This window comes from Neolamprologus brichardi, chromosome 14 (genome assembly GCF_056152115.1).
Source record: "Neolamprologus brichardi isolate AB-2024 chromosome 14, ASM5615211v1, whole genome shotgun sequence".
NCBI classification, from domain to species: domain Eukaryota; kingdom Metazoa; phylum Chordata; class Actinopteri; order Cichliformes; family Cichlidae; genus Neolamprologus; species Neolamprologus brichardi.
The window spans coordinates 12,962,677-12,981,403 of NC_142117.1; the positions used below are offsets into that span (position 1 = coordinate 12,962,677).

Below are 18,727 nucleotides of genomic sequence, written 5' to 3' on the forward strand. Positions count from 1 at the left end.
TGAAGAGGCGTACCTAACAAAGTGATGCGTGCATTTGTCAGTCCCCTGATTAGTAGAATCTGACATTTCAGTCAACAAGACCGAGCATAAATAGTTTGACTTCCAAATCTTACAAAAGTTTGATGGAAAAAAAAGGATTTTACTGTAGAGTTATTTTTTTTTCTGATGTGAATAAATTATAGTTACGGTTTGGGGGGGTTTTAGCATAAAAGCACTATAGTTAGGACCATGATGTGGATTAAAAAATATGTCAGCAGCACTTTCTCACTTATTTTCTCCCATCTTAATTAAATGTCATTGTAGCTTGAATCTAAACGTGTGTTTTTATGGAACAGCTGTTAACATTAAATGGTGAATTAAGTACTTACTTGGTTTAAAATGCAAATGAATCTGCACTGGAAAAATAATAACTGCTCATAAGCTCAAGAGGTCTAGCTAACCAAACTCAAATGTATAACCACAAACTGTTTATGGTAGAGATGGCAGGAAGCCATCATGTAAAAGCCAACATTTGTGCTGTAAGGCTAATGAAGAGGTCTGGGTTCTGGGTTGATGTGTGTGTCTTCCTCCCGTCTTTCTCCCAGGATGGTTGGATGGATGGATGTTAAGAGCACTGGAGGTAGAAACGGAGCAAATTGTAGAAGTTCAAGCAAGGTAACGATCCAGGGGAGGAGAAAAGTGAATAGAGAACCAAGACAATGGCGAGAGCATGTGGGCGTCTGTTCCTGAACAGAAGAGTCAGATTAAAATAGAACAACAGCCATATGACGACAGTGTGACTGTCAAACACCTGCAGCAGGGAGACAGAGAGAAAGAGAGACTCATAATGGGATGTAAGGGACAAATGCAGAAACAGGTGACAAAGAGACGGGGGGGGGGGGGGGGGGGGCTGTGAATAGTGAGAATATGCAAAACATTAGAGGGAACAGAGTGACAAAGAGTGAGTCCGTGAATAAGATGCAGATGAGTGAAAGGTTCAGAGCAACAAAAAAAAAGGGTGAGGATGAAGAATGGAGGCCATTATTGTGTCCTCCCTTTCAGATTGTGCGAGTGAGAAACAACTAGTGTTTCTTTTTTTGCCTGCGCAGTCCCATCAGTGTCCCTTTTTTACTCCCCTGAGCTTTGAATAAATCCTCACTGCGGCGCTCCCGGGGCGAGAGAAAGTAGATGAGCCTGGGTGTCATTGTCTGTAACAAATGTGCTATCATACAACACATCTGCTGCATTCGAGTAAGGTCGTTTTTTTGAGCGACCGTGATATTTAGACAGCCGTGATTGGCAGTTGTTGACATTTTCGAGCAGTCCGGTCCCTCGGTTAATACTGATGGCAATCATTTAAATTAGACAAGGTGCTCTGCATTTTACTGCACCAGCACTGTGTCAGGAACACACTCAAAGCAAATGTTATGGTGTTCTAACAAAGCAGACTGGTAATTAAAATTTAGCCATCCAATTAACTCAGACATGTCAGGGGTTTTATAAGTGCATAAAAAAACTGTGCGTCTAAAACTCGATGACTTCTTTTGAAACAGGCGCGCGGCTAAAAAAAAAAAAAAATTCAGATTTCATGAAGTGACATCACTGGCTCGGTTAGTGTTGTCACTGTCGTCACAGGTTGTAGGAATGACAGGAACATTAGTGCCGCTTTAATAACCGCTGACAACAACTACCTCCAGAGACGATGACAGCGAAAGAGTCATGCAGCATGAAAGGAAGCCGATGCTTGCTCACTCACAGCCTGAAACAAAAGGAGACATGAGACAGGCTGCATTTACTCACACAAACACTCGAGCAAGAATCAAACGCTCCACCTAAAACGAGCTCATTGTGCACCGCTGTTTGTCATCCGCAGTTTTCATCACAGATTTAGCTGCAGGACTTTGACGGGAGATCGAATGAGCTAAGGTTTTTCAAAAGTGGGCGTAAGTAATAAATGCAGTGCAATTGAGACCAGCGGCAAGTAGGAAAAACTAACTTCCTAATTAGTGGTTTATTGCTCAGTTTTGGATTCACAATCATCTCAAATCTTTGAGAATACTTCATAACCTAACCAAGCTTTATGCTAATTTTGTTTGGGGGGTTTTTGCGTGTCACGAGCAGATGTTTTTTGTGAAAGCAAACCCAAATGCTAGGAATAGTTGATAATCAAACACCAAATAACATGTAACACCAGATAAAATAAAATAAAAATATATGACCAAACCCCACACAACAAATAAATGGCCTGTATTTGTATAGCGCTTTACTAGTCCCTAAGGACCCCAAAGCGCTTTACACATCCAGTCATCCACCCACAGCTACATTATAGCCACAGCCACCCTGGTGCGCACTGACAGAGGCGAGGCTGCTGGACACTGGCTCCACCGGGCCCTCTGACCACCACCAGGCAACAGGTGAAGTGTCTTGCCCAAGGACACAACGACCGAGACTGTCGGAGCCGGGGCTTGAACCAGATTACAAGGCAAACTCCCAACTCTTGAGCCACAATCGCCCCTAAGAACAGAGGCTTCATAATATTATCAATAACAATAGAAAGATCAGAAAACCCACAGACCATGATGCTGATAAACTGAGATCTTTTATGAAACTTTACAAGGGATTCAATGTCTATTTGATAACTCAGGATGAATTTATTGCTAAATAATCAGGTTTCATAAAGACTAGACCCATAAATAAGCTTATGAATCCACTATTTCTTATTTCTAACTTTTTTCTCTTACTCCTTCAATTAAAATACAAATCTGATTAGACCTGACGAGAACAGCTGTCTGCTGTTGTCTCCAGAGGAGATAAAGGAGGCAACTGAGAGGAGGATTGGCAGACATTTATTACTGCCATGAAATCTTCGTCAAGTTTTATAGTGTGTTGGTCTTAGAAAAATAAGCCTTGCGGGATATTTGTTATGCATGAGTTTGTATTAAATTTGCAGGGCTGTCCGTGATCTAGCCGAGCAGTAGCTGCTGGCGAAAACCATTATTGCACTAATCCAGACATCTACGTTTAAAGAATGCTGTAAGTAGGATTATTGAAACAATGTAACAAGTGCACCAACTTTGCATGGAGACTGTCTATAATGTTACAGGAAGTGACCATATGATATGACATGTTTGAGGTTTATGACTTAAAGGCAAATGTTTGCCCAGGGAGTTTGCATGTCCTCTTCGTTGGGTCATCATTTCCCCTCTCAGACTTAGCCTATGCTTTTAATTTAACGCCTATTTCATTCTATTAAAATCTGTTAGCCCCAGTTTGTGCTGTATTATTAAAGCATCACTTGCCTCCAATCCTTTTTCCTCTCTCCAACTGAGCAATGTGTGAATTTCATCAGCAAGCAGTTTTCTTTATAGGAAAAACTTTACAGTTTTCTTTATAGTCTTTATAGGATCGGGTTCCCGTGTTTAGTCAGTCCACTTCAGCCTTAATTTCTGTTCCTCGTTCTTTCTGTCTATCATCTGCCTCCTTTCAAGTCACGCTGTAGAAGCATGAATTATGAATTGTGGTTTGTTGGCTGCTCATGCGATGTGATCTTAATAAGTTTCACTGGAAGCTGCTGAAAATTGCTGTCTCTCGTCTTCTGAGTCTCTCTTTCTTACACACACAGGTTGTTTGGTTAATTACGGGTTAGCATTGCGATGCATCTGTTTCTCCTGTACTTCGGCGATAGGTCGCCCTTGTTGTTACAGGAGTCAGCATCGCTCTGTTGTTTTATAAAACCTCCTCCTCTCGGTACTCTTACCTGAATGAATGGGGTGTGTGTGCTTGTTCCGAGGCCCGTCTTCATGGCTTGGCTGTATTCTACAGTGCATGTGTCTCCAGTATGTTAGTGATGCTACTGGAGACCCAGCTCTGTTGGAATAACAACCAGGACCTCACGCTGCTAGCCTCCCACCAGCTGTGGTGTGCATGTGTGTGTATACATGCCTCTGCCTGTCTTTCTCTCAATCTTTCCTTAAATCGTTAAATGTGTCCCTCATCCCTCCTCTCTCCGTGACAGACGACCGGTAAGGAAAAATCAATACACACTGGTAAATCACTTATATGTTAAAGAGCGGAAGAGCCCAGCTGTGCATCTCTTGCTGACTCGAACGGGATTTGTGGGCTGAGTTTGTCTCAGTTTGCGGAGATATTCGGCTCCACAGAGTGAAGGATTTTGGGTATGCAAGCTCACTCAGATGTACTTGTGTCCCAAAAGCTAAAAGCACATAATGCAACAGGAATGATACTATGCACAAGTCAAATGCTGATTGGTTCACAATTGGGCCTGAACAGGAAAATGACTTCTTCATGAAGTGGAAACACAAAGTGGACGTTTTTCATTGTGTTTAACACTGACGTTCACTTCAACTTGTTGAATGTTACAACTGTAGTCCTCTCTGCAGCGGGCTGAAGGACTAGCAACAACACAAACAGCCATAGCCCACACACTGGTGACAGTAAACTGTTATAACATGTAGTTGATGGTCTGCAAAGCTGCTGCGTGTAGACCCTGCTCACAATCGTGCTGGTGCCTTTAAACTGTACAGATACGCAAGCAGAAGGTGTTGGTTAAGCACAGTGATTCACTGTAATGCACAGAGGGGCTTGTAGGATCAAGTAAATTGTTGGTTTTGCATAAATCTCTGCAGACATAAAGGAGGATACCTTTAATCATGTGCAAGTGGAATGCCATTACCCTCCATCCTCTCGCTGTTAGATCAAGGTCGACTCACTTGAAATGCAGATGGGCTTGACTCAAGGCGTCGGAAGGCTCTGTGAACAATGCAGCAGATAAGAAATATGGGAGTTACCCTAAAGACTCCAATTAGCTCCTTAAACTAATCCTCTCGGTCAGGCCTTTATTGCAGCGCAGTCGTTAACTAATGTGACCAATTTAGAATATTAGTATTCAACTAACTGGCTAATCTGCTCTGTTTCTCAGAGGAATGGTTGTTTTCCTTCAGTGAATTCATGAGTGCAATGAAGCACAAAATAATATTTTTAAAATCTATATAAAGTCAGGTTTTGTTGTAGTGAATCTTCCAAAAAGTTGCAGAAGTTATGCTAGAATAAATAAGGATATGAATGTTACCTATTACCTGTTTTTGCATCTTGAAACTCACAGTTTTTATGCTTCTGATTCTCTCCACCTACTGACATGTGGGATAATATATCATACAGGGTACTAAAATCTCTGTCAATTTGTAAGCTATATAACCAGATAACAAACAGCAACAAATTGGTTGTGTTGATATACTTTACATCTTGACTTCAAAAGGGTGTTTTTGCCTGTGGAAGGTGGAAGGCAGCCATTTTTCTTCTAGAAAGGGGCAAAGTGGCAGATTTCTGTTGCTGGGGCATTTGTCTGATTTAACTCCCAGCAGTTTGAACTCTTTAAAGCCTGAACCATGAAATAATTGCCGGCAAAAAAATCACATTTTTGGAAAATAAAGTGTTCATTTTTTAGATTAATTAAATATTAATTTACATATATCACACTGATGGCTTAGAAGTCTCAAACAATCATTATTCAAGGTTAATGTAGCTAATTTAAACCAACACTAAATTGGTTTAAATTGGTTTTTCATTTCAGTGCTAATATTTTCTCTTTAGGTGGATGTGTAAATGATTTTAAAAAACATAAAAGACCAAAATTTCCAGGGATAGCTTTTACACCAAAGGATGCTCCGTCAGGACCTTTTAGTATCCTTTTGTTAAATATGCAGTTTAATACTCACACTGTAGATTGCATTTTGGCAGAATAATCTGATAATTGACTGTCATAAGGCCCAGAACACACAAAAAATGTGAAATACAAACTATAACAAGAAATAAGAAAAGGAAATGTAAACAAACTCTAAGGCACAGGGGACTGAGGGACACACTGAATGGATACACTCAAGACTCAAGACAAAGATTAAGGGCGTGACAGGACTATGTATACACACACAGGGGTGATTGAGTAGAGACACCTGGGAGACACAGCTGAACTAAAGCCAAACAACAACATACAGGGAGGGAAGTAAAACTAATAGAAGAGATAGAATAAACCGTGAGCAGGATATTAAAGCCAAAACAGGAACTGAAACAGAACTGAGGCTCAAGATTTTAAGATGCGATGGACGATTGTAAACAAGCACAAACTAAGACTCAGTCAGGGAGAGCAGCACCAACCATTGCCAGCAAATGATGCTTAGCAAGATCAAACTAAAACAAATACATGAATCCCAAATATCTGTCGAGATGATCTAAAATATACAACTAAATGTGATTCATAAAATGATACAAAACCACCCTGTTAGGCTTAAAACCATTGTTTACACTTTTGTGCTGCCTCTAGGTCATCTTAAATTGGTCATGTGATTTGGACTCACCCCCGATTACATTGACTGTAAAGAAAATTCAGGACCATGACACAAACTTTCTATGGATCAAAAAATCCACAATACAAAGAGTAAAGCCTGACCTTGTTTGCTGTTGGTGATGTATTGTGAAGAGTTCCCCAAACAATCCCAGGGATGCGCTTACAGCCCTGTAATTGTTTTTATATCTACCCATTTAATTTTATCCCGTCAAAGTGATAAAAACGTTACAATAATTTATGATCTAATATTGGTTTATGTTTTTCTTAAACACACAAATAAACTGTGCGTTACTATGAAAAAAGCAGTAAAAGAAAATGATTTCTTTAACTAAGATGCAGTTAAGAGTGCTCTGTTTCTCCGGTGTGCTGTGTGCACACTGAGCACAGCGTGTGCAGGGACCACCAGTAACTACGCTATCAGAGATAATCTCCGCCCCCCCCAGCCAGACTCCTCGGGTCCAACAAGTGTGAAACGGACTCAGCAAACGGATTAAGGTTAGAATAACAAAATTAAAGCCAAATAGTGGGGTATGCACTACATCGCTCCCTTCCAGTCCCCTATTGTCTTTCTCTTATCAGCACTTGCAGGTGGCTGCTTTGCAGTTATGAAGTACACAAAGTCTTTTTTTTTATGTTTGTGAGAAATTTGTTTTATGCTAAATATCGAACCAAGATTTGCCTTCATTTTTCTCCCACTTATCCAGTTTATGGTCATGTGGGGTGCTGAAGCCTATCTCAGCTGTTACAGGGCAGGAGCTGGGGTACACCATGGACAGGACACCAGCCTGTCACAGGAGTGACACCAAGACAGACGACCAATCATGTCCACATTCACACCTACAGCCAATGTAGACTCACTAGTGTCCCGAATTCGAAAATGTGGCACAAAAGCAAACCAATGGAGGCCCAGTAGAGTGCAATCAGATGAAGAGTTTATTAAGAACACACGCGTGGGAAGAAGCACACAGCGTCACATCAGCGGACTTCTTCGCCCAAAATACACAGACAATGGCTTTTTATAATGTCAGGGTTAACGCCCCTTCACGCGTTATAAGAACATTATTTGCATCTTAAGAACATTATGTGCATCGTTTACAGACAATGATCAATTTTTAGAGCTAAAGGCAGACACAGAAGTTCCTCTTTCTAGCATCTTTTCCAAATATGGCGATGACTTGAGGCCCTGAAGGCCCCCGTGGACTTGTCCTCCTCTCTGACACATCTTCTGTCACCTGTTACTAAGCAAACTCAAATGCATCAGGTTGCTGAATGCATTCAGGCCTTTGCTCAGGCCTGTTTCTAGATTGTATGTATTATATGTGTTTTGTAGGCGTGTATGCAGTTTTAACCTTCTGTAGCTCCAAGTCACTTACACAATAGATCGTCCGGACATCGCGCCGAACGAGGCTTATGACCTTTCCTTAATTGACTGAACTTCAACTCTTTAATAAGCACAAAATGCAATGTGTGTGTACAATTACTATGGCTGCACCTGTAATAAAAGGTTAATGTGAGGCCGGCAGGTTTTAATGAACATCTTAATGCAGTATCTATACTATAGATTATATTATTAATGATGCAGGATATATTGTAGCAATAAAATCCCTCTCTTGGGAACCACACCGTTTGTTGTGTCACTCCTCGGCCCCCTCAGTTGCTTCTAGCTCCATCAATGGCATCATGGACACCGGGGTCACCGCTCCGGGGTCCACTGCCCTCGTGATTACCTTTTCCAACAATCCTCTGGCGCAAGGAATGAGACAACAACCACAAGTCACCAATATCCCTAGAAATGATGCAATAGAAAGCATTACAGACATCACAAACCCTTTCCATTGTCCGAACACGGATGTCATCCAGCTCTCCAGCGGGTTGTCGATTCCTGAGTGTTCATGCATAGTTTTAGACAGAGTTTTCAGCCCTTCCAGAGCTCGAGTTACTGAGCCATCTGGGGCAGCGTTGTTGGGGATAAAGGTACAACACATGTCTCCGAACATGGCACATACGCTCCCTTTCTCCGCCAACAACATGTCAAGGGCCATTCGATTTTGCACTCCCATCAGCGAGGTCGGACCCAACTGTTCTGCCCTCTAAAGCCTGAACCATGAAATAATTGCAAGAAAGTTTTAATTTTTCAAAAGTGAAGTGTTTATTAAACCTTTTCACAATTTTTATTGTTTAAAAACACTAGGCATTAAGGGTTTAATCTAACCTATGCATGTCTCTGGACTGTAGGAGAAAGCCCACACAGACACTAAGACAACATTCAAACTCCACACAGAGAGGCTCCAGGCAGCAGGATTCAAGCCCAGGACCTTCTTGTAACCACCACAACCTCAGGCCACCGACAATTCCCTCATTTCTGCTTCACTTTCTACTGGCTCCAGAGATTTTGCAAGAGAAAATCGGAGCAGATCTTAAGAGCTCCTCTTGCTTGCCACTGTGATTTCCTCTTTCCTGTACTCTATGAATTCTGGCTTCCTTTTTTGAAGTTTCATTTTTTTTCTGCTACCATATGACAACTCACCACTGGTGCCTCTTATTTACACAGTTTTAAAATGAATATATGGTATTAGAGATACAAGTGCCTCTTATAAATGGGATATCTATAAAGGGTTTAGGTCAGCGGTCCCCAACCGCCCGGGCCACGGACCGTTACCAGTCCGTGAGTTGTTTGGTACCGGGCCACGAGAGTTGAAGCTCGGGTGTGAAATTTATGGTTTTCGGGGTTTTTATTCAGTTTTTATTGTTGGGTCTTTTCGCATGTGTTATGAATAAATCTTCTGTTTTTCGTACCAGTACTGGTTTTATTTTGTTGTGTTTATCTGCGACACCTTAAAGGCCCGTCCATGAAAATATTGTCAGACATAAACCAGTCAGTGGCGCAAAAAAAAGGTTTGGGACCACTGGTTTAGGTGTTTTAGTTGGAATACCACACATAACCACTGGGACAATCTTTTAAAGGCATCCACACTCTCTCCATCCATGTTCAGCACTTCATTAGACTGAGACTGCTCTGGAACTCGATTCAAGTGGAAAGAAAATGACTTTTTTACTGTTATATTCAGTCGTGTTCCTTTCCATAAGTACTGCAGGAACACAGAACTATGTCTTCATATTATTATAAATTTATTTTATGTTATTTTCAGCAGAATCCAGTCATTAATAAAGGCTTGGAGATGTCGGTTGAGGCCCTGGAACACTTTCAGTAATTTAAGACATTTTTTATCAGATATAAACATTAATATAGGTCGTCTCTTACAAGCTCCTGTCTCAACCGAGGCTTTCGTCTGTCTTCACTTAAATGAAATACAGTGGGCCATTAGGGATCTTTCTCTCACTTTTACCTGTTATATTACCAACACCACTCACTTCTTTTTTCCCTTTTCAGTGTTCATCAAATATATGATGCTACACTCCCTGGGGGCATAAATCTGTTTCCTCTCCAGCCTTTCACACACTGCTGTTGTTGCTGGATTCATATGAAGAGTCCCTCAGAGAGCACAACCGGCAGCGAACGTGCGATTATGCTTTCGCCGCTGGAGCAGAAATACATCCAGAGCAGCGAGAGCTTGGCGATATCATTTTGCTTTAATCAGCTGGAAATAATGCAAAATATAAAATGCGTACAAATCAGGCAACGTCAGAAGAGTTGATTTTAATATAGAAATGCAACTCCAAATAATGTATGACCCGGGAAAAAAGCATCCCTCCTCACCAGACAGCAAAAATAAACGTTAGAAAGAATGTGCAAATATTATCTGGTCTAGTTCTGCTCAACAGGAAATTATCTCGACATTATACAGAGCTTGATTTGGCTTTATCCTGCTAGCTACAGCTCTGTCCGTGTAGACTTAATTAAACTTTTCAGTGAGATGTCCTCCTGGAGTTATTCTGAAAATGTCTGGCTCCCTCTCTATTAACTCAAATTTATGACTGCTGTAGTTCGGGGACATCATAAATGAAATGCTGCTTTTTTCTTTTCCTTTTCCGGCATCTAAGTTCGTACCTTTGATTCCTTTAACTCCACCGAATGGCTGATGGAAACAGACTGTAACAATCTGAAAATTCTGTCTGACAGCAGCCTAACGATGATGAGCAGGAGCCTTTTTGCATTCGATAGTCAAGCTCCGCTTCTCTGTAATGTAATTTCCTCACTACCTTACGCTTGACCACTATGTTTTCATTATTTTGCATAAGTCACCAAGAAACTTGATGGCTTAAGTGTCGAGAATATTAAAAGTAAATAGCCATCGCAGGAGAGGCTTTAGACACTCTTTCTGCCTACATTACAAGAGCTTCCCTGCAGGAAATCATTAGGCTCATTAGCTACACCTGTTCAACTCATTGTTAAGCAAATATCTAATCAGCCAATCAGACTCAGTATGTATATATATAGATGTGTAGCGAGGGTCAAGACGACCTGCTGATGTTCAAACTGAGCATTAAAAGGGGGGAAGAAAGGTGATTTAAGTCACTTTGAACATACAGGGTTGTATGCTGAGATCTCCCCACACAACCATCTGCAGGGTCTGAAACAGAGAAAATATCGAGTGTGCTGCAGTTCTCTGGATGAAAATGCCTACTCTCGATTTCTGCTGTGACTTTCAATTGTAGGGTAAGAATTTGGCACAAACAACATGAAAGCATGGATCCAGCTTGTTTTGTATTAACGGCTCAGGCTGGTGGTGGTGTTACAATGTGGGGGATATTTTCTTGGCACAATTTGGACCTCTTAGGGCTTAATGAACATAATTTAAACACCGCAGGCTACCAAAGGCGTTGTTGCTGACCACGTACATCCCTTCTTGACCACAGTGTACCCATCCTATGATGGCTCTTCCAGCAGGAAAATGCACAAAGCTCAAATTATCTCAAACTGGTTTCTTGAACGTGACACTGATTTCACTGTACTCAAGTCACATGACCTCAATGCAACAGAGCACCTCACACCCTGAATGCGCTGCCCTCAACTTTCTCTGTCAGTTATAGTTTTTTGTTTTTGTTTTGTTTTTTGTGCAAAGCGTGCTGCAGTTGAGGTTAACTGGAGTATTTGACACCGCCAATACTGCCGTTTCTTTTAAAAAAAAAAAGACATGGGTGATGTGACGATCTGAGAACGATACAAAGAGAAAAGACTGCATTTGGTTATGCTGATCAAAGGTGCCCTTCAGAAGAGTGCTTCAAGTGATTAGAATAACTGCAGATAAAGACGACAACAAAGACTACATCCCCATGAGAGGAGGAGAAACCTGAAGATCAACATAAAAATTTAAACTCTGATACACGGAGAGATGTTGAGGAAAGGTGGATTTAAGAAAAATCATGATGCTGCATGCACAGACACAAAAGGGCAGCGCAACCTGCTTGAGACGAGTGCAATCCCGAAACAAATTCAAACATGACAGTAATGCAATGAGTTGAATAAATATCAAATCTATGGGAATATTTTTCCGATAATTAAATCAAAGCAACGCATTTGCCATTTTGGTGATGGCTGATGATCAAATATTTGTTCTGTAAAGCATTTTCAGATCAATTTAGATAAAAGCTGTAGCCAAATTCACATAAACTGAACCGGCATTAGAGAACGCTGTTAGTGTAATGAAATCACAATCGCCGTTTTCATTTCAATTTTGATCTCCCAGGATTGCATCATCCTCTGTGTGAGGAGGAACGGTTAAAAAACCAGCTCGACTAAATAAACGTCTTCTTTCAGTCCCCGGGAAGAAACACCAGATAATAAAAACTAGAAATGTTATCATTTAAAGAAAAAAATCATCGGCATCATCTCGTGTCTTCAGGTCCTGCTTGAGTGGGTGGCAGGATATGTATGCATACCTGAAGGAATGCGTGTGGGTGTGTGCAAATGTGTGCGCAATGATGGGCGGAGAAGGAGGTAAATTAATAAAACAGATGGTTCGAGGTATATGGAAAGAAATTATTGCGAAAGGTCAAAGTGCAGAGTGTGACATTTACCGAGGCATAAATTCGTTACAGCCACAAACGCTGTCGTCGTTCCTGACAGCATCAGCGCGGGGAGGATGGAAGCCAGAGAGACGTTCATTGTTTGTCTGCGCCACGGCCAACACATTACTTACTGGGATTTGTGCGAGTATTTCACAATCTGCAACTTAGGATACAAAACACTCTCAGACACACACTCACACATGGGCTGGCAGAGCTCCAACTTCATTACAACAGCACTCGGGCCGGCTGATTGAGTGATCAAAGCTAATCACATTTAATCCTATCTAATCATATGTAATAACCAACACTGAGCGCTCAGGCATGACAGCGCTCTCCACTCTCTCTCCATCTCCCCCCTTTTCGTCTCCTCTCCTCCTTGACATTTGACACATGCAGACCTACAAAAAAAAAAACATGTCCTCCTCCCTCCTCATCCATGTTCAGCATCAGTCGCAACCAACAGAGAGCGGTAAAACTGCTAGAAGCGAGGTATCAAAATGAGGCGAAAAGGACACAAGGCTGCCTCGTTAGAGCACTGAGCCCGCGGCGTTCGATACCTTCGTGCTCTCGAACGCCCAAGGGAAACAAGATGTTCTTCCTTTCAGTTGCGCCGTGTCACTAACAGCTTTGTCGTAAACAACTGGAAGAAGAAGATCTGGCGGTTTCGGGCTCTGTGTATTCTTCCCCATTCATATTCAGCACACAGTTTTAAAGCTGGAGCATATAAAGCCTTTGAGATTTCCCTCTGTGTTTTCCTTTGCTTTGATCAGATTTTGAAGTCCCGCTGAGATGTTTCTGTAGACCACGGTTAAATGTAATGATAATGCAGTGTGATCACTGGAACTGGTAGGGATTTAAGTAGACTTCACACAGAGAATAATTATGCCTATGGTGGGAATTTATAGCCGTTTCTGGTAAAGCTGAGGCGGGAGATGCAGAGGTGCTTCGTTGTAGCGTTTTGCAGGACCTCAAACTATACGGTCCCTTTCATCTGAGATCTGCTCCCCTGTTTGTGTACTCCTCCATTCCTCAACCCTGTTTTTTAATCTCATTTTTATCAAAGTGTGTATTTCAGAGAACCGAAAAGAGCTATAAAAGCGCTGTCGCCTTGCAGTTGAATTGTCCCTTTTACGACAATATTGGACGTCAAATGGGGTTGTTTATAGAAATGTATCTGAAACACCCGTCCCTTAAACCTTTCTGACATCAAAATTGCCTCTGCAGTTCGCTACACCCAGCCTGGTGTGTGGAGACAGTGAGGATTGAACTTCTCTCTCAAGCTCTGTTTTTTCATTCTTCATACGTCTCTGTCAAGTCGGTCCGCTCACATCAGGTACAAACAGTTTTTCCTTTACACCATGTCTTCACAGGAATGGTGGAGATGACTGGCATTTTTTTCAGAGCCCAATATTGTCTCAAAAAGGTGCAAAAAAAAGAAAAATACCTGTTGTTTCACATTTACTGGCATGAATGAAAGGGAAGCCATTGTGCTGAAGACAGCTTGGAGTGATTAAAACAAGAGCGTATCTGTTCAGTCAGGCGTTAGCTGGATGGAAACTCAGATGAAATGCTTTCTGTGTGGCGAGCGGTCAGATGCCACCTCCTGTAAAAAGGTTTTTTCCAAGCAGAGCCAGCCTCCGCCGTGAAGAGGAGTAAGAGCCTGCATAGCCTCAGGCGAGCCTTTTTTAGTTTGTCTTTCTTAAAGATTTGAAAAGATGATTTCTCACAGGCTCTTGGTGAATTTGATCAGGCATAACAGAGCATCCAGGAATGTACATTTTCTTGCGACTTGTTAACTCGTTTCATAAATCAGCTGCCTACCAAAGTGTGCAAATGAATTGCCAAGTGCTTTGTTTTCTGAAATGAAATAAAAGCAACGAGCGCCTTGTTGAGCAAAATCCACTCCCTGGTGACATCCGAGCTCAGTTCATTCCTAAGTACCACACTTGTGTCTCCAACTGGTGCAGTTTGCTGAGTATATACTGAGTGTGACACAGTTTAAATATTGTTTCAGAGTCCTTTGCAGCCTGCCAAGGTAAATATCTGAGGAAGAGCTGTTGCGGTGTAATCCTTGTGCCCACAAAGAAAACAAATTGATAGCCAAGGCCTCGGGTTTTTCGAGCTGCACTTTACGATCGTAGAAAAACAACCCAACAAACATCGGAGCATCTGTTTTTGTTTTCCTCCCCAGGATGCCTTGCTGCGGCTGGCGGCAGTCGTGGATGCGCGCTCTCTGCGAGTGGCCCTTCGAGATGGCGTTCAGGAGCTGCTGCCCAGCACGGTAATGCATGAGAACACACACGTATTGGAATTTCCTCAATTTATTACCTGGAGGAAGGGGAAGGAAGAAGAAAAGGCTTCCTGTTAGTATTCAGAGTGGTGTAGTACTCAGTACTCGGCCCTGACACAGGACCAGGGAACAGAGCCCCAAATCTTGTTACAAATGGATGAGGCTCATCGCTCATTAAACTAATCAGAATCTGATTAATTTTACAAACGTGCATAACGTGCATGTATACGCGGGTGTGTTTTAATTCCAGGAGTGTGCATGTGTCTACTTGCTGGAGGAAGACTCGAGGCTACTATCTGACGACCCGCCACATGAGCTGCCACAGGAGGGAAAAATCAGGTGTGTGCCGCTTGTGTCTGTGTGTGTCTCTCTCTCTCTATGCGGCAAGTCACAGATGTTTCGTCTCAGTGAATCACCTCCGTGTACTGATTTGCTGCATTTGTTGTTGAGGGCAGCGATACCCGGAGAAGCAATAGAACAAAGAGGAGGGGTGGGGGTGGAGGGGAAACGGAGACGGATGTTTCCTCTGTGTGAGAAACAGGTGTCGTCTAAATGAATGTGAGCCACTCGGTCCAAAATCACATCCTCCTCAGCACAGAGATAAGGTGACACACAGAGGGGACCTCCTCTGTTTTTGTCCTGGCCTTTGATTTTTACCCCATCACTTTTTTTTTACCCTTCCTCACCCACCCATCTCTCTGACAGCTTCTTTTTTCCTCTTTTGTCATCTGCTTTCCCACCTTCCCACCTCACTGCATGAGTCTATCTTTGCCCTCTTTTCCCTCTCAGCCTGATCTTCCCCCAAAGAGCCACAAAGCGCTATGCTGCCTGTGTTTAGATCTTCCTGCCTTCAGCTACCGCCCTCCCCCATTCCCGTGCTCCTCTTTCTCTCTCACCTTCAATCCCTCTCCTGTGGAAGCGTTGCGGGGCTAATAGCCGAGGTGACAGTGCCTCCGGTCCCTCAGCGAGGCTCGGCGATCCTCTCCTCTCTTAAGTGCTCCCCGAAGCTCCACGACCCCCATGTGCTGCTGCGACTGCTGCCGAGGCGCTGGGGAAAAACCAATTCTACATTATTGATGAAACTGTCTGTTTGTCAGACAACCACCCCGTTTCCAACACCTCATTGCTACATGAACAACGGGAAGCCACACAAACATCCTCACGAGGCACCAGCGCACAAGGACACGCGCACACACAACACCTGAGCACAGACGAACGCTCACATACTCGCATTTATCAGGGCGAAATATCGTGGCGATATTAAAAGAGCTACAGGGAAGTTTGTTACTTTTTTCTCCTTCCGACTCACCTGCTTATATAAGCCTGTTATCAAGTCCTTGACACACACACACACAATGAACCCTTATAAGAGGCAAGGCCATGTTGTTCCAGCCTACTTTCTAATACATACAAGCCCATTATGTGGACCTTGACGCACATGCACAGCCACGCGAAAAAATAAACCTAAACAAGTTCAGCTAAGAAATCTTCCTTGAAGGTTTCTCTTCTAAACAACTTGTTGTGCTCACAATATGTGAGCCAAACAAGCCAAATGACAAATGCTGCAGAAGAAAGATGCAGGGCCAGAGTGCAAGGATATGATAATAAACACGATTCAAACTTGTTGCCACCTTCTTTGGGCCGGAGCTCATTAAATATGGAGCGAGGGGTAGTGTTGTCTGACCAATGAAAACGTCTTTGTGGAAGTTGCCGCATCTTCTAAGCTGAAGAGCAGAGGGACCACCCTGCTTGCTATGAGTGATCCACGATGGATATGCTGCCCTCCATATGTATGACATATTTTTCTGGGTGAGCCTCAGATGATGTATTACATCAGCACGGCGCCGCAGTAAAAGAGTCCAGAGCTAAACTGGAGCCTTTCAGCCCCTGGAAACAATTTAAATATCAGTGTTTCCCCCCTTTTTTCTTGATGGTTAAGTAGTTATGACAAATAAGATTTACATTATAGATTAAGCAGAAGCATTTGCAACTGTCATCTGATACGCAAACAAACTGCTATCCTCCAAGTTCAGTGTGTAGACCACTGAATTGTTATTATTATATGGAAAATGACATAAATAAGGTGCTTTTAAAGTAGTTAAAAGTATCGGTATTGGTGATACTGGCCCTTTATTTACTTGGTGTCAGATCAATAGCAAACTGAGACTTTTAGTTAACATTAAAACACACATTTTAACATCACATGTGCTGTCAGACGCACACACACAACAGCAAATAACAGTATTGTTCATAGCGCCTCGGGGTCATTTGTTTTGCTCTCCGCTGTACCAAGAGAAGCTGTTTTGAACCAAATACATTACGCAAAGGTCAACTATATTTGTCACAGTAGTGAAGTGCAATGAGAATGTTTTTTGACTGAAGTGCAGTACTCCTCAGTGAGTTTGAAAAAATGGGCATTTTTAAATCAATGCACCATGCAGAGATTTGGCTTCAACGCTCGGAGGGATTTCAGACTCTGTAGAGCCTGTGTGCGTTACAGAGCGACTGCTGCTCTGTGTGTGTGTGTGTGTGTGTGTGTGTGTGTGTGTGTGTGTGTGTGTGTGTGTGTGTGTGCGTGTGTGTGTGTGTGTGTGTGTGTGTGTGTGGCTGCCAGAGGGATTTACCGATTATTATCTGAGGTACATACATCTTGAATCTAACTGTGTGCACCGTGTTGCTTCCTCTTCCTGTTGCTTTCTATGCTCGTGCACTTTTAACACGAGGCGTGCACTGTGTTTGCGTGCGGTAGCCGGTCCAAAATACACAATTGCCCCAGTGTCCTATATTTTAGCATGAAACACCTGCCTTCTTTATTTAATGTAACACCCACAAAGACCTACACCTTTGCCATCACACCTGGCTTCACACCTGGCTTCACACCTGGCTTGCTCTTTCACACACATACACACATATGCACAAATGGCTGCGGTGAGTTTATAATTTCACAATGAATAATAGGGCTATTCAGAGGTGTTTTTGTTAGCATGAATGAATTCAGCACACATCTGGTTTCATAATGTTGCCGCTTGTTTTTCCTTTTGCTCCAGCTGTCTTTCAGATTGTCTCCTCCCTTTTGTCTCGAATGTGGCGCGGGTAATTGTCTGTCTCAGACCAGAGTCACACTCAACTATCTATCATACATCTGTTTCAGGAGTATCGCGGACCAGCTGAAACGATGTCAGTGCACCGGCCTTCCTCCATCCGAACTGCCAGAGAAGTACAGAATCTGCCTCGCAGCGCCGTTACCAGCACACAGAAGAGGTGTGGTTATGTTTTGAAGGGTAGGGCTTTAATGTTGCTAGCGGACAGACAAAGTGCCCAGCATGTCCTTGTTCGCAAATGTGTGCATGTGCGCGGGAGCTCGCTTGCGTGCATGAGAGCAGAGAGATGTGAGAACGTGGGAGGAGAAAAACAAGTACGAGGAGATAGAGAGGGAAGTAGCGAGAGGCGATGGTTGCTGAGGGAAAAGCATGGAGCCGTGTGGGCACGAAAAGCTGGACAAGAGGACTAAAAAAAGCAGCGAGAGGTCTGTGATGAGGAAAAAATGCAGAAGAGCAAAAGGAGACGAGTGAATACACTCAAAATACCACGTGTAGTTTTGTTAGGTGTAATTATAGACCCTAAAGTACACATGCATGACCACTCTGCACTGTGCGAATCGATACATAATACTGAACACCCATCATAATAATGATGCAGGGAAAGAGTTAGCCTGGCACCAAAGTACTAAACCCATCATTCTGTTTGTTTTGTCCTCTGCTGTCCACACGCGCAGCAGCACACACCTCGGTGATGACATTTATTTTGCTCATTAGGATAAGTTGTTGTTAAAGATGAGAAAAACAAATTAAAGAACAGAGGTAGAAAAAGTATTATGCAAGGACATCAGGTGTACTTTTTACCATAATTTTCTCTTGCATATGTAGCACAAGAACACGTGGGGGCGAACAAATAAGATTAGGAGCTAGACAAGGGCATGGAAGGAAAACTGAAGGACGATTAAAAGACCTCTGAATAAATTCATGATGTGTTCTGAATGCTCTTCTTTCTTTCTTTCAGCTGTTGTCATTCCTATCTTGGAGCAGGACAAGGTCACCGCTGTCTTACTGGTGAGTCAGTCAAGGACA

At 42.7% G+C, this 18,727-nt stretch overlaps 1 protein-coding gene across 3 annotated transcripts in view; it reads left to right on the plus strand.

Annotated features, from left to right (window-relative positions):
• Positions 1-18,727, plus strand: part of pde2a (phosphodiesterase 2A) — a 169,045-nt gene that overhangs the window by 121,596 nt on the left and 28,722 nt on the right. For 2 of the 3 annotated variants that reach the window (XM_006799937.3, XM_006799938.3), the window contains exons 3-6: positions 14,502-14,591; positions 14,851-14,939; positions 17,752-17,861; positions 18,660-18,709. In XM_006799937.3, coding sequence (XP_006800000.2) covers positions 14,502-14,591; positions 14,851-14,939; positions 17,752-17,861; positions 18,660-18,709 — 339 coding nt within the window. Of the gene's footprint in view, positions 1-14,501; positions 14,592-14,850; positions 14,940-17,751; positions 17,882-18,659; positions 18,710-18,727 lie in introns of those variants that run through there. The other variant, XM_035911624.2, reaches the window with a different exon arrangement.